The sequence below is a fragment of the Nannospalax galili genome, unplaced genomic scaffold, assembly GCF_000622305.1.
Source record: "Nannospalax galili isolate Female #2095 unplaced genomic scaffold, S.galili_v1.0 scaffold1231, whole genome shotgun sequence".
Taxonomy (NCBI): Eukaryota; Metazoa; Chordata; class Mammalia; order Rodentia; family Spalacidae; genus Nannospalax; species Nannospalax galili.
In genome coordinates this window covers 1,508,666-1,524,763 of record NW_008329696.1, presented here as the reverse complement: position 1 = coordinate 1,524,763, position 16,098 = coordinate 1,508,666, and the positions used below count along the sequence as shown (strand labels likewise).

Genomic DNA, 16,098 nt, shown 5'->3' with positions numbered 1-16,098 from the left:
CCCCAAAGGGAATGGAAGGTAGGCGGGGAGACATTCACACCAGTACTGAACAAATGAAGTCATGACGTGATTACACTGAAGACTAGAAATGTCACACAGGGAGCACACGTTCTCATGGCAGCTGAGGAGAGACCTCCTGTGACAGAGGCACACAGTAGGGCCTGTGTGGTAACTATGCATCAGCTCCACAGACACTTAATGCTTTCAAAATGCTTACTGGTTTTGAACTCCCGATCCTCCTGCCTCAGCCTCCCCAGGACTAAGATTACCACTTCATGCTACCAGGTCTAGCTTGCTTTGTAGCATACTTTGGATAAGAAATAAAGTCTGGTTCTGTTAAAAAGTAGAGTCTCTTAACTACCAGAAACAGATCCAATTCTGTCAGAAATAATGGAGACCCTGGAGGCTTAAAATCGTCTACTACACTGGCCTGTACCACCATGCCCAGCTCAGCAAATGTTTCTTAGTCCAATCATATTGACAGTTAAAATCAATCATTCCAAGTCTGGAGAGATGGCTCAGCAGTTAGAAACACTGACTGCTCTTGCAGAGGATCTGGGTTGTTTCCTAAAACCCACAGGGTGGCTAACAACTGTCCTTAATTCCAGTCCCAGAGGATCCAATACCCTCTTCTGACCTCTATGTGTACTGCATAACAGGGGTGCACTTACTTACATGCAGGCAATACATGCATACACATAAAATTTAAAAAAATAGATAAATTTTTTTTTAATTTTTAAAAAGAGTATATTCCACTGTTCTTTCAGATTCTTTCTTGTTAACAGGTGTTAACAAAGGAGAAATAGATAAAAATGGGGTTTGTTTAAGGGGAGGGGAAGGGAGGTTATACAAGAAACCTAGGGGATAAAGGGAAAGAAGGAGCTCAAGAGAGGTGGGACCACAGAAGGGTATTATTAAGGGAGAAATGGGAAAAACGGGGGCACCTTAAATGGGGAAACCATGGTGGAAGGGTTAGACGATGTGAGAGATGAATAATGCCTAGTTTTAGAAAACCAGAGGTAACCATATTAAGCCAACAACCTACTGACAAATTATACATACAACCATATCAAGGAACATAATATATGTCTAGGCAAGGTTTATCTAAGAGCGTTTGGTCTTTGCCCAAGCTCTATCTACATGGCACATGGTAATTAAAAGTACCAGACTGGTGGAACTAACCTTCTTGGATATTTAACAGCTATACTATGAGGCCTATACTACTTTGGATAGAGGGACATAAAGGACAGTTTTTGCTCCCTTCCCTCCTAGGTCCAATAAATTCCAGGGGACTATGAGCATCCCTCAAAATGTCCTGTAACTGTGGTGAGTCGCCTGTCCTCTTGATCAAGGAGGCTGAGGAGACCCCACCAGATGGACTTGAACCAGTGTCCAGTCTACAAAGAGGAGAGTCAACACAGGGGAAGCATTTCCTCCATGCTTCCAAGCAAAGCCAGCCATGATCGAGCAGGACCTTTGACTTATCTCCACATAGACAGAATGAGTAAAAGAAAGGAGCCAGGGCTCTTCCCAAGCCCATGTTACTCCTGAGAAACAGATCCTCAAACGACCTTAAGAGTAAAAATAAATTGGTTCATCTGGGCCAATTGTAGGGTCTTAAACACGCAAAAGGAAAGTATAACCAAAGATTAATGGGGTCAATATAATTTTTTAAGAGTCCATATGTACAGTTAAAGGCTACATAAGAAACAATGCCAGACAGGAGATACCTTCCTTTGAGCTATGGGCCAGGGTAGCCCAAAAGACTCCCAGACAGTAACCAAGCATAGAACTAGGAAAATGAACAGCACACCCCAATCTTATCTAAAGGAATATTGACAACTGATTGCTGCTAGATGAGGAAGAGGTGATCTTCCTAAAACAAGGAACTTAGATAGGCTGACTAGACTCAACAGCTGGATAAGCACTGGGAAACGGCTGGGGGCGCCAACAACACAGTGGACAGTAACAGGGATGACAAGAGTATATGGGCTCCAGTGGGGAAGGGGGGAGGCTATGGGAGGGTGCCATTTGGGAAGTGGATATATAGATGAATAAGATTGTGTGGAATGTTCTGTATGCTATACACATGAAAAAAATCAATTTTTTTAAAAAAGATATTTGAGGAGGAAGCATAAAAATTTACTTCATGTTAAATAGTAGAGGTGATAAACATTACCAGTAAAATATGCCTGATGACTTGATATCCATTTTCAGGTACTAAGGATCCAAGTGTAACCGACTGTGACTAGTAATAATCAGATACATAGAGATTAAAGACACATGTGCAAACATCTAAGTGTTAGTAGCGTTAAAAATGTAGGAAACAGCATATTTTAAAATGAAATGGAGATCTTTAAAGGGTAAAAGCTCATTCAATTTTACATCTTACAAGGGTTTATACTGAGTTCAATGTTGTTTAGCTGTATTAATTCAACTGTGAACTTAAAAATTTACAGCCACTTTTGAAAGAGATGTATCCTTGCTTTGGAATGTGTTGCTGAATATGTTAAAGCTGTAATGAAATGCTTCTTCTAATCATGTGGTTTTTAAATTTTAGAAATTAAAAAAAAAAAAAGGGTGTAACTTTAGAGCCCGATAAAGCTATAGAAACTGGGGCGAACAGAGGGCCTGAGTTTAGAGCATTAGTTCAAGATACTTAAGGGGCACTGACTGTTTAGCAGGAAGAACAGAAAGGGCTGGTTCAACCAGAAGCACTGTAGTCTTCAGAGACAGCACCCTGGCCCTGCCTAGTCCCCGTCCACTCAACTAAGCAGGGCTGAAATGGTCAGTGACGTTGTCAGTTCCCAGAGTGTCACCTGGGCCAAGACACCGACAAGTGTCAGCTGAGAAGCGCTCTGAGACAAAGGCTCCTCCTGCCTGTCCCCATGTCGGGGGCGGGGGGGGACCCACCTGGAGCCTTCTTCCTGCATGGAGGTGCCTGCCCTGCAAGGGTGCTGAGCTCACTCGACTGGCCCTCAGCCCAGCTCCAGCTCCTCCTCTGACCCTACAGCAGGTCCATCCCTGCCTGTCCCGAGTCTGGGCACCCAGGGCTGGAGGAGGCTGGGGCAGGATGAGCAGCTGGCAGCACAGGGCCAAAGCTAGAGCACGGAAGCGTTCACCTTCCCCCTAAAGACCAAACCTAGCAGCTTTCCTTTTCTTAAACATTTAATTTTTAAACTTTTACGTGTAGAAGTGTTTTGCTTACGTGTGTATGTGCACCCACACATGCAATGCCCACAGAGGCCAGGTGTTGGATCCCCTGAAACTGGAGTTAAGGACAGTTGTTAGCCATCCTGTGGATGCTGGGAATTGAACCCAGGTCCTCTGCAAGAGCAGCCAGTGCTCCTAACTGCTGAGCCATCTCTCTAGCTCCCGCAACCTGCCTTTTTCTTCCTCTTATAAGCCTTTATATATCAAAAGCAATTACCACAAAATACATGACAAAATAAAATTTAAGTGGAAAATATTTTATTGTAATTTGACCACACAGATTGTGGTTCTGAAAACAAAGAGCACAGCATGGTGGGGGGCGGTGCTTTAGGGTGGAAACTGCTTGTCTACAGTTGGAGATCCCTGTATCGAGATAGCATACCTGTTACTATTAATATTTCATTTGGAAAATGTGGCTCAAAGCTACAAGGTTGCATGGCCTGGTGTGATGAGACTTTAATCCCAGCACGCAGGAGGCAGAGGCAAGAGGAGCTCTCTGTAAGTTCAAGGCCAGCCTGGTCTGTGTAGTGAGTTCTAGGTCTGCTGGGGGTCCACAGGGAGACCAACTTTAAAAAAAACCGTTCCATTTTCCTGAAAACTGGGAAACACCTGCACGGTATCTAGTGAGGGCTCGGGTTCCAGAGACGGCTCCAGATTCTGGCTTCTTCACTTCCCAGCCCAGCAGCTTAAGAGCCTGGAAACTTGACTTTCGGTCTCCTTTGCTACACAGAGAAGGAGGATGTTTACTTCCTGGAGAAGGTCTAGAGGAAGTGTTTCTAAAACAGTGATGTAAAAAATATTTCCTGAAGCCTGGCATAGCAGTACACCCCTGTGATCCCAGTCCTTGGGAGGTACAGACAGGAGGAGCAGAGGTTCAAGGTCATCTCTGGCTACATAGGAAGTTGGAGGCCAACCTGGACTACATGATACCTGCTCTCAAAAAACATAAAAGGGGCTGGAGAGATGGCTCAGAGGTTAAGAACATTGGTTGTTCTTGCAGAAGACCCGTATTCGAATCCCAGCACACACACGGCAGCTAACAACTGTCCATAACTCCGGTTCCAGAGGATCCGACAGCCTCTTCTGTCCTACATGGGCATTGTGTAACACGGGTACACTTACCTACACATAGGCAATGCACACATACACATAAAAGTAATTAAAAAATTATATATAAAGGGAGGACTGGAGAGATGGCTCAGTGGTTAAGAACACTGGTTGTTCTTGCAGAAGACCTGGGTTCAAATCCCAGCACCCACATGGCAGCTAACAACTGTCCCTAACTCCAGTCCCAGGGGATCCAACAGCCTCTTCTGTCCTCCGCAGGCATTGCACGACACGGGTGCACTTACCTATATGCATGCATGCAATACACTCATACACATAATATAAAAATAATAAAATATTAAAAAAATTTTTTTAAAAACATAAAACAACACTTTTTTTTAAAAAAAATCTGTTTATTGAACTTAACATGGCAATGCACACCTGTAATTTCAGTGCCGAAGAGGCTGCAGCAGGAAGATCAAGTGTTCAAATACATCCAGGGCTACACAGAGAAACCCTGTTTCAAAAAGCCAAAAACTAATAAATCTATATACTGAGTATTCACCTCATGCAGGGCACAGTACAAGGCTGGAGACAGGAGTGAAGGCCAAGACCAGCTCCTGTCCTCCATGAGTGTGCATTTCCAGTACAAACCAGACAAAAGGAAGCAGCAGATGTTCAGTCAAACCCCTACGAGATTGGTTTGGATGAGCTCGGCAGCTGTAGAGCAGTGAGGAGCTGGGCTGGGGCTCAGTGGAGGGTATTTGCCCAGCCTCTGCAGGGCCCTGGGTTCCATCCATAACACAAGGAAAATGCCAAACAAGTGACCTGTCAAATCAGAGTCACTCCTACTCTTACAGGAAACCAGGGAATAGTATCTAAACTCCAAACAAGGCAGTCTCAGCCAGTGAGAAGGTGGTTCCCTCTTGTTTAACCCTGACAGAGAAGGAAGTCTGAAACAAAAAGTACTTCCTGCTGAGTCCCTGGGGTCAAGGACGTTCAGGCTTTGTCTTTCCAGTTAGCTGGGACTGCATCACAGCAGCTCAGATCGGATCGTGAAACCGAAGTTGTTGTTGAAGTTGCTGGAGGCAAAGGGGCATGGAAAGGTGGTCTCTGAGGTAATGCTAGGTACGGTGGCACAAGCCTGCAGCTTCAGCTGTAGTAAGATCACTGGAGCCCAGGAGGCCAAGTCCACCCAGGGTAACACAGTGAGAATATTTGTGTGTGTGTGTGTATATATATATATATAAATATATCACACAGAACATCCCAAACCATCATATATATATATATATTTTAGTACGATTAACTTAGGCTACCTGTGTGTAGAAAGCTAAACGAGACCAGAACTGACAATAAAAGTAAAAACTAAAGAACTGCTATGATTTTTCATATGAGGGAAGAAGACCTTAGACGCTTAACCAGAGTTACCCAAGAGAGCCTGGGGGTGCAGCCAGTGGCAGAGTGGGGAGCCTGCCTGTCATCTGTGACTTCACTCAGGACCAACCACTGCCTCCATGAGATGACTGGGAAGACCCTGAATAGGGAAGGGCACCCTCAGTAGAGCTGGCTCTGAGCTCCAAGACCCTAGAGGGTAAAGGGTCCAGTCCTGGGAGAGGTACCTGAGGGAGGCACAGTCTTCAGATGGGGAGAAGCATGCAGGGTAGTCAGCCATCATTATACTGGGGGGACTTCCTTTGGTCCCCACCTGATAGGGGTACTTGGGAAGCTGGGGTGGCCAGAGCCTCTGTCAGCACCCAGTAAAGGGCTGCCAGTGCACAGCAGCACACACAGTTCAAGACACTTGCCTCAAATGACTGCTGGGCCACCACACAGCATGGCTGGAGCCGTTCCGCAGGACACTCCAGTAGGACGTGCCAGTGGGATGCTCCACTCCAAGTCAGTGCAGGTTTTTCAGGTGGATCTGCCAGATATCCCTCATTCTCCAGTCACCTTCTGAGAGTCACAGAATCACCTAAACAAAGCCCCACTCCCCAGGGGAAGCAGCCTAGTCACGGTAGCGGATGTCAGCCTGCAGCTCATTGAAGATGTAGGCCTCTAACATGGCCAGGAGTTTCTGCTGCACCACAATGCTGTCCATGACCAGCAGAGTCAGCACTCCAGGGTCTGTCTTGTTCACGTTCCTGATGATGGCCATTGCTTGGTTAAAGAGCTTCTGTTTTTTGGCAGGGGGCAACTCCATTAGGATCTGAGGAACTGGCTTAAACTCATCATGCATACTCCAGGAACCTAGCAGGCCCACAATGGCACCCCCTGGAAAGCAAGAAAGGAGTCGATTAGGTCGACCTCACCCGCAACATACTGCCTTGCTTCTTGTCAAGAGTGGGGTCACTGTCATGACAAATGGGCACATTCAGGAGCCAGTCACAGCAAACTTGGTCATGGCAAGCTCATCTTCTCCCAGATAGTCTACAGGGCAAAGGTCTACATGGTCTCTAGCCCATTTGGTCCAGCACACCCCTTTCAACATCCATGCTCAACAAACACTACACCCTCCCACCCTTCATGGCTGATGAACACCCTACTCTCAGGACTCCCAGAAAAATCTCTCTCTCTCCACAGAGGAGAGGCTGAGAGGGAAGTACATTTTCCCAGAAAACCATCTCCACATGGAGACCAGGAGTCCGGCTGCTTCCATATGGTGACTTCCATATGATGTGAATTTGCCCTCAAGCTTAGGAAATATCCAGAACATTCACATGGGAAAAGGATCCTGGGGACCAGCAAAAGTGTTTTTCTCTTGAAGAGTGTTTTGAGTCTATCTAGCCTAAGTTGTAGAATGTCAGAAACGAATCGATATCAATTAACCTTTTCTCTTTCTGACGCCCAACAAGGGCACAAGCTTTGGCTCTCCCTTTTCTCTTCTTTTCTGAGTCAGGGGCTTGCTGTGTAGCCCAGGCTAACCGAGATCTCTTGATCATTCTACCATAACCTCCCAGATGCTAGAATCATAGGTATGTGCCACTACGTCCATCTCTGCTCATTATTTTTAGATTTATGCTTTTGGGGAACGGTGGTTTCAGGGTTTCAGGCATGCTAGAAAAGCTCTCTCCACTGAGCTAGACACACTGTGTTTAAATGTAAGTTTATTGCATAGTTTGGGCAATTAAAGATCTTGTAGGATGGAAACGAACACTTCATCAGACCATGTACCGTGTCGTACAAGGTCAGGCAAGGCACCTTATGGGCATAAGTATCAACCAAGTACCTTTAAGGGCCAGGGAGATGACCAAAGGGGCAAAGTGAGCAGAGGGACCTGCAGTATCCTGGAGAGCTGGGTCTCTGCCTGAAGAAGCAGCTACTGCCACATGCCAGCCAACTGTGGCCACTCAGAACACCAGATTCGGATCTTTAAAGCATCCCACAAAATTTAAATGTCAGCAATCAGATGTTCACAGCTGCCACCTGACTGGACTTAGCGAGTCACTCCTAAAGTACAGAATACGGTATGAAAAGCAGAAACTTCACAGTGAAAATCCGAGAACATGTGACCTTGGCAAGTTCCCAAGGCCTGCGTTCACTGGAGACACCATGGGATGTCATGTACCTGAAGACTAACGCAGAACACACTTGAGACCTTTGATCTAACCGCTGGACACATAACTGACACAGAACTGTAATCCCAGCACTCTGTGACTGAGGCACAAGATCTCAAGTCTGAAGTCCAATCTGGGATACAGATTGTTTTAGGCTAGCCTGAGCAACATAGAGAGGCCCTGTACTGAAAGAGAGAAACAGGGACAGGAGAAGAAGGGAGGAAAGGAGGGAGGGAAGGAGGGAGGGAGAGAGGGAGTACAAGCTTGTTTTAGAAAATGCAGCCTTAGCTGGGCATGGTGATGCACACTTGTCATCCTAGCTCTGGAGAGCTAGGTTTGAGGTCAGCCTGACTATACAGCAAAACGTTGTCTCAAAAATAAACGAACTATATGGGGCTGGCACATTGCCTCTGAGGTTAAGATCACTGGCTGCTCTTGCAGAGGACCCAGGTTCAGTGAACAGCACTCACAGGCAGCTAACAACCAACTGTAATTTCAGTCCTGGGGGATCTGACACCCACCTCTGGCCTCTGTGGGCACTGCATGCAAAGGTACACTTAAAAATATGTAAGCAAATCACACACATAAAAATTTCAAATTAATTAAAGTAAATAAATATATAATACAGGCTAGGCCAGGGAGAACCCATTTGTACGCTGGACTCAGAAAACAGAAGGCAAACCTCACGTGGTCCGAATCCAAGCAGTGTGGTCCCTGGGGCAGATGCCTGCTCTGCATCCCAGGACAGGGCCAGCCACATTTACTGTCTAAAGGAAAGGCTCTGAGCGGAGAACCTGCTGATTTACAAGTTTGACTAAACGTTTCCCTGTGACGCCAGTGAAACACTTGGGCTGGCAGCACTGTTCTCATGTGCACTAACCCTTTATGGGACCATCAGTATTTGATTCACTGCAGCACTTAATGCAAAAAGCTGCCAGGACATCAACCCGAAAATTACCACTTGGTCTTTGCAGCAGAGAGAATCTCTGTGTTTCTCAGGGGAAATGAAGCACCCCCAGTGACCAGGGGCTGGAAGCAGCGAGTCACCCAGGATCTCCCTACAGACTCTGCTCTCTCTTGGCTTTATTCAACCTGTATAAAAGAAAAGGCTCCCAAGATGGAGATGGGAAACAGCTACATGATAAAACGGTCCTGTTGTCTGAGTCAGGGGCACTTGGATAGGAGTGGGGGGAAGGCTGGTGTGTCATTGACAGGAAGTAAGTTTGTCTCCTCCTTCTCTGAGCAGCAAGAAGCCAGGTCAGGACACCTGAATTCACAGAATTTGGAAAGGGGAACACATTAGGGGAAGGTCTGGGCCACCCATGTGCTGAAGTTTCTCTGAAATGGGGCTTCAGGTTATTGCAATGTTCTCCATGTCAGTCCTGCTACGAAGACAAGAACAGAGCGGGAAGCCTTGACAGCCTTGGCAAAAAAGTATGTGTGGAGTAGTGGTCACCTAGGACGGGCTTCTAGGAGTGGGTTGCCAGCCAGTAATTAACTACGTTGCCCCACACTGCAGGTGCCCAGCTTTGGTAAAGACACCAGCTAATTGTGTTGCACGCTCCAGGGGTAGCCATCTCAGGGTGTAGGGTGTGGGAACTTTCCTTGTCCTTCCTAGACCTCTTCTCAACTCCCTGGAGGGCGACCAGCTGGGGCTCCCTGTTAACCTATGCTTTGAGCCATGGTTCTGAGCCAGGTGGGTTATAATAAGCCAGGATTATAACACAGGCTCTCAGCGTAAATGAGGTTCCAGAGAACAGTGGAGGGGTGGGGGGTTAGCCTTTCTTTGATTCAGTGACAGACACTGGCAAGCAGAAACAGGTGGCAAAATGCAGGTAGGATGTTCACTGTGGGCAGAGTCGCTCTCCTGGGCATGGCTGCCGTTTGGACCTTTGTTTTGCTTTTCTGTCCTTGTTTTGTGCTTTTGGACCCCTTGCTTTTTAAGGGGGCCTCTCCTGGAGCAAGCCAGCCCGTGTAAAACAGCCATACCCTGAGCATCTATCTGTTCATGGATGGAGCTCAGCAAAACAAGCTTCCACCCTACATTCCTTCTCAGGTAGTGTGGTAATGGTGATGTGGGGCAGGGACATCCAAGGGAACCTAGACACCTTGTATCTTTAGATTCCAGGACTCAGCTCTAGGAGAAGGGCAGGACCAGGGGGTTCCTGGCACCAGGAGAAAGGTGTCTCCCATGTGTGAAGAGATACAGATGTCAAGGCCAAGATCACCCTGCATCCTGAGGCCTCCACACAGGAGCCGTGCTTCCAACAGGGCAGACAGAAGCAACTGGGACCCACAGACTCCTCACACAGGGCATGCAGTACCATTGTCCCCAGGCCATTCCTCCCTATGGCTCCACAGCCTCAGACAGGCCTGGAGCACAGTATATAGAGCCCAGCCTGTCCTCACACTCTCCACCTCCTGCTTCTGAAGTGCTGGGATTAAAGGCATACACAACCATGCCTGACTCCAGAAACCTTCTTACAACACGCTCACAGCTGGCTGTATCTGTGAGACACACACACTCACCAAAGACTGCTCCTGCTGGGCCAGCAACTAAACCACCAAAAATGGAGCCCAGTGCCGTTTTGGCCACAGCACCGGTCCTAGAGTGCCTCTTGGCTGCCTCCATTCTTCTGTTCTGGGAAATGAGGCACAGCAGCTGTATGATGTCATCCACAGTGATGGGCATCTCTGTAGACCTTAAAGGACATTCAAAAAGACATCTGGTTGAGAGTTTGCTTGGGCATTTGGGGGTGAGGTGGTTTGATTCCGGTTTTGTTGTTTTTTTTTTTTTGAGACAGGGTCTGCCTGTAGCCCCGTCCTGCCCAGAAGCTGTTATGTAGACCAGGCTGGACTGGATCTCACAGGGACCTGCCTGCCTCTGCCACTGCCTCTGGAGGACTGGAGGGCTGGCATCAAAGGTGTGTGCTACTACATCCAGCTGTTTATGCTTTACTTTAAACAATTTTTTAATTTAAATTTTTATGTGTATGAGTATATTGCCTGCATGTAACTTCACCCCTGCTGTGCAATGAGCACAAATGCAAGAAAAAGGCTTTGGATTCCCTCAAACTGGACTCACAGATGACTGTTAGCCACGATGTGGGTTCTGGAAACTTAACCAGGGTCCTCAGCAAGACCAGTTAGTCCTCTAAACCACTGAGTCGTCTCTCCAGCCCCTCTCTGCTTTTCTGAAGTAAGGTCTTGCTCCATAGCCCACACAAGTCTGGACTCGTGATTCCCTGTAGACCCAGCTAGCCTGGAACTCACTATGTAGACCAGACTGGACTTGAACTCACAGAGATCCGCCTGCCTCTGCCTCCTGAGTGCTGGGATAAAGGCGTGCTCCACCACTCCCAGCTAATTTCTGGAATTTTTCACCTACTCTCTGGCTGCAGGTGGCTGAAACTACCGAAGGTAAAACTGTGACTAAAGGACATGAGAGTTGGCGTTAAAGTCAACTTGCCACAAGTTAGAATCACCTGAGCAGGGAGCCTCCCTGGAGGAACTTCCCTGACATTGGAAGACGCACCCAGATGTGATCGGCATTGTCTGGTAGCAGCCCACATGGTTCTTTTCCTTGTTGACCTTCCCTTTCATTGTCCAGCTGACATCCTGTTGTTGCTGTTGCTGCCTCCTTTGCTGACATCAGAACCAGCGTGTCTAGGCCTCCATGGCTGACAGAGGCCCCAGATTTGGGGTGTCAGATTGGGCTGCTGAGGTACCCGGTGATAGAATGTATGAAGAGAGGCGAGCCTCGTTAAAAAGCAACAGAACTGCCGGCATGGTGGTGCACGCCTGTAGTCCCAGCACTTGGGAGGCAGAGGCAGGCGGATCTGTGAGTTTGAGGCCAGCCTGGTCTACACAGTGAGTTCCAGGACAGCTGGGGCTACAGGGAGACCATGTCCCAAAAAGACAGAAAAAAAAGTAACAGAACTATAAATCCCTTTCTCCCAAGGCTGGGGATTACTTCCACCCCACCTCTGTTTCCTCCCTATGGAGTCCCCTGCCATAGTCCCTCCATAGGGAGGAGTCCGTGCCCTGGTCTGCATCTCCTGAGATTTCACATACACCCCACCTCCATTTCCTCTAGTACAGTCACAGCCCTGGTTGGCATCTCCTGAGGTCTCTTTACCCGCCTCCCCAGCCCTTATTCAGCGGCTATACCACAAGCCATGTCCCCCCTCAAAACAATCATCTGTAACTCCAGTTCTAGGAATCTAACGCCCTCTTCTGACCTCCATGGGCAACCACAACACGGGTGCACTTATATACATGCGGGCAGTACACTCATACACAAAAAATAAAATAATGAACTATTTTACAGGGCATGGTGGAGCACACCTTTAATCCCAGCACTTGGGAGGCAGAGGTAAATGGATCTCTGTGAGTTCAAGGCCAGCCTGGTCTACATAGTGAGTTCCAGGACAGCTGGGGTTAGAGGGAGACTTTGTCTCAAAAGACCAAAATAAATAAGTAAATAAATATTTTAAAATTTATTTTCATATATATTCTTTCTGTCAATGCTGTTCCTCTGGAGAACCCTAATAGAAGGGGCCCTACTGTACCCATTTCACCCTCACTGCCCACTCAAATAGATGCTGCTCCTGACCTCCTCTGATGCCCTTAAGTCAAAACCCATGAGGCAGATGAGGTACCAGCATGCAAATGCCATTTGCATCCTCCCCTTAGCCCAGCCAGGCCAGTGTCAGGGCACAAGTCAGACTTCTTCAGGATGATGACCAGCAGGTGCCAGGGAGCAGGGGAGCTGGGCAAGGAAGGGGGCCCCACTGCAGCTGGGGTTTGCCAGTCCCACACCACAGGCAGATGCAGCTTTGTGGTTGCCCTGATCAGCAGAAAGGCTGGTTTAAATTCCTCACAGGAATCATTTCAGAAGTTAGAGCATCAACAGACTTATTGTGAAGGAAAGGTTTGTGCCAAAGAGCTCCACTTCCTAACTTCTTCAGGCTTGAGAGACTGAGGGGGCAGCTTGTCCTGCCCTGCCTCCCAGTCCATGTCCACCTGTGTCTGTGAATGACAGAGAGAGGAGGATGCAGGAGGAAGGAGAGTGTGACCCTCCCACAGCAGCACAACTAATTCAACAATGCTGTCCTTAAAATGGGCCCTGGTTCCCAGAAGTCCACCTTCCAGGCGCAGGGAAGGCCGATGCCAACTGGGAACCCTGGAGTTTTGTGGGTGCCCAGGCCGATGGGAAGGTTACAGAGGGGCTCTGGGATACACAAAGAGGAGGTAAAGACCCAGACCTTCAGATAGCAGCATCACTTTCTGAGTTCAGACTGTGAGGGAGAAGGGGGGAAGAAGGCTTCTGGGCTAACACAGACCTCCCTGTACCTCATTCTTAAAAACAGTATCAGAGCTGGACTGGTTTCGCACTTTAATCCCAACACTGGAGAGGCAGAGGCAGGCAGATCTCTGTGAGATGGAGGGCAGCCTGGTCTACATAGTGAGATCCAGGCCAGCTGGGGCTACAGGGAGACCCCTTCTCAAACAAACAAACAAACAAACAAACAAACAAACAATCAAAACAGTATCAGACAAAGCCCTGGGTGTTAATCTCCAGTGTATAGGGAGGAAGTTGGGGCTGCGGTGAGGGTTTAAGAGGAAAAAGAAAAGAAATGAAACTGAAAGAGAAGGAGAACAGGCCCTTAGCCAGAGTTCACTAGTCACCAGTACAAGGGAGTTTCCATTTTCCTGGAATTTATAGAAGCCGCCCTGCACTCTGGCTTCCGAAAAATTTCATCATCCTATCCACCCACTCCTCAACACAAAGTTGTCTTTAAATTACTTGACTGTTGATATTTAAATATAAGATATGGAGCTGGGCATGGTGGCCCAGGCCTTTACTCCTAGCACTGGGAGGCAGAGGGAGATGGAGCTCTCTGAATTCAAGGCCAGCCTGGTCTACAAAGTGAGTTCCAGGTCAACTGGGGGCACAGAGAGACCCTGTCTCAAAAAAAGGCCAAAAAAAAAAAAAAAAAAAAAGATATCATCCGCAGGGTAACACATCTTTGTAACCCCAACACTGAGGAGGCTGTGGCAAGAGGACTGTGAGTTCAAGGTCGGCTTGGGCTATATATAGTAAGACCCTACCTCAAAATAATACCGATAATAAAGTTTCACACACATGTCTGATTCTTGATTTCCCTGGACAGATCAGAAGGCCTGGGTGGTAGGTCCACTTCCTAGCTCACGGTCAGGGCTGGACCGGGGCAGACAGCCAGCACCCTGCCCAATGCAGCAGGATACCCCAGGCATGCACAAGTCTACTCACTGGGCCATAGCAGTGGCTTCTCCACCTCTCAGAGTATCGGTTTCTTTAGGGAAAGGCTATCGCAGCTTCCTGTCTCCACACAGCTCATCTGGCCTCTTGGGCCTGACACCCCTTCCTGACCACCTCTAAGCAGGAGGCCAGGCCTGGTGGTGCGAACCCCGGCAGGGCGCAAGCGCACTCTTGGGCACCTGTGGTGCTGCTCCAGCCGCCACACAAACCCCACTTACTGCTCTGGCTTTGGCCTCTCTGTGTCTTGGTTTCTTTACATCACAGCGTGTCGCACACCCCCGCTGGGCCCTGCAGACCTGGGTGCACCTTCCCCAAGCTGAGGGCAGGCACCACGGGGACACCGAGGCACAGAGGCTGCAGCCGCCCTGCCGGCACCCTCCAACATTCTGCCTGGGAAGCCTCATACCCGATCCGGGTCCCCAAGCTGGGCCAAGCCACGGGAAGGACTCCAAGGATGGAACCGGGCATTCTCTTCTCCCTCCTCACCCTGGGGGCCACTTTAATTGACACTTGCGCGCTCTGCGCACTCCACCCGGGATGCGGTGTCTGGAGGGGGCTCTGCGTCCCCACACCGCGCTGCACTCCTTTGCCCAGCCTCTGGGTTCTCACCTGGAAGGTTCTCCTGAGCACCCTTTGCTCTGGGTCTGCACTTGCAGGTTCCTTTACTCAGGACTAGGAGTGGGAGAGGCGGCAGAAGCCTGCACTGTCCGAGAAACCCAAGTTAATTTATGCGCTGACCAGAATCAACTCGCCCCCAGCCTGCATGAGACACGCCAAAGCTGGTCCTGCCCTCCAGCCTCCCATGGGAGGGGGGTGGGGGGAGGGGGCGGGCACCGCTGGCTGGGCGTAGTTGAGTTGGGGATCCACTTGGGAGGGAGCAAAGGATGTGAGGGGGCGGTGTGGTAGAAGAGTCCAGAAAGGGGAGAGGAGAATTCCTCCCTCCCCCGGCCCCAGAGATCTGAAGTGCTAGCCTTGATTTCAGATTCCATCCCAAATCTGAAAGAGGATTCTGGAAGCTTCCCCAATACCGTGGACCTTAACTCTGAGCACAAACCTGCTGAGTAGGCAGGTTGGCATTGTCAGACTAGACCAGAGGGGCTGTCCTGGCCAGCGGCACCCAGCTAGGAGGTGGGGCAGGTCCGATTCCAGCCTGGGTGTTTGTGGCTGTCCAGAGTGCTGTGGGCACCCAGAGGACAGAAGTATTTCCCACTCCAGACCCATGTTATTTGCGTTTTCTGTCTCCTGGGAGAAAGCTTCAAAGGCCCTGAATACCAAGACTCTCCTGGCTGCATGAAAGAATTCCCCACCGATTCCGAATAGGAGCTTTTGCTTCAGTTTGGGTGACTTTCCAAGAACCAAAGTTAAAGGAGGCTAAGAACAGCTCAGCTTGCTTCTCCTTTCAACCTACACAGGCTGAGTTGAGCCTGTTTTCCCCGCGGGCAGCGCCCTCTGGCGGCCCCTAGAGAACCGGACCTGCCTGCTGTCTCCTTCCTGGGACATAGAACTAAGTACCAAGTACCAGAGCAGGGGGAGGTGCTGGGAGGGAGAAAGAAACCCCAAAGGGAATGGAAGGTAGGCGGGGAGACATTCACACCAGTACTGAACAAATGAAGTCATGACGTCATTACACTGAAGACTAGAAATGTCACACAGGGAGCACACGTTCTCATGGCAGCTGAGGAGAGACCTGTGACAGAGGCACACAGTAGGGCCTGTGTGGTAACTATGCATCAGCTCCACAGACAGTTGATGCTGTCAAAATGTTCACCGGTTTTGAACTCCTGATCCTCCTGCCTCAGCCTCCACAGGGCTGGGATTACACTTCATGCCACCTGGCCTAGCTTTCAGCATACTTTGAATAAGAAAAACAAGTCTGGCTGTGTGAAAATGTAGAGGCTGGAGCTGGACATGGTGGCCTACCCTTTAATCTCAGCTCTGGGGAGGCAGAGGCAGGAGGATATATGTGAGTTCAAGGCC

General features: G+C 48.9%; 1 protein-coding gene across 1 annotated transcript; it reads right to left on the bottom strand.

Annotated features, from left to right (window-relative positions):
- Nucleotides 1–5,545: 5,545 nt before the first annotated feature.
- Nucleotides 5,546–14,883, bottom strand: LOC103740882 (protein C19orf12 homolog). The gene is made up of 3 exons (XM_008841571.3): nucleotides 14,731–14,883; nucleotides 10,347–10,519; nucleotides 5,546–6,534 (listed from the first exon to the last, which is right to left on the bottom strand). The coding sequence occupies exons 2-3, from the start codon at nucleotides 10,507–10,509 to the stop codon at nucleotides 6,269–6,271; spliced, it is 429 nt and encodes a 142-aa protein (XP_008839793.1). The 5' UTR covers nucleotides 10,510–10,519; nucleotides 14,731–14,883; the 3' UTR covers nucleotides 5,546–6,268.
- Nucleotides 14,884–16,098: the final 1,215 nt, after the last annotated feature.

What these genes read in the sequence shown, in the direction of transcription:
- LOC103740882 (XM_008841571.3), bottom strand. Translation starts at nt 10,509, where the DNA reads ATGCCCATCACTGTGGATGACATCATACAGCTGCTGTGCCTCATTTCC. An exon ending in CCCAGCAGGAGCAGTCTTTG is followed by an intron (nt 6,535 to 10,346) that starts GTGAGTGTGTGT and finishes CTTGCTTTCCAG; the next exon opens with GGGGTGCCATTGTGGGCCTG.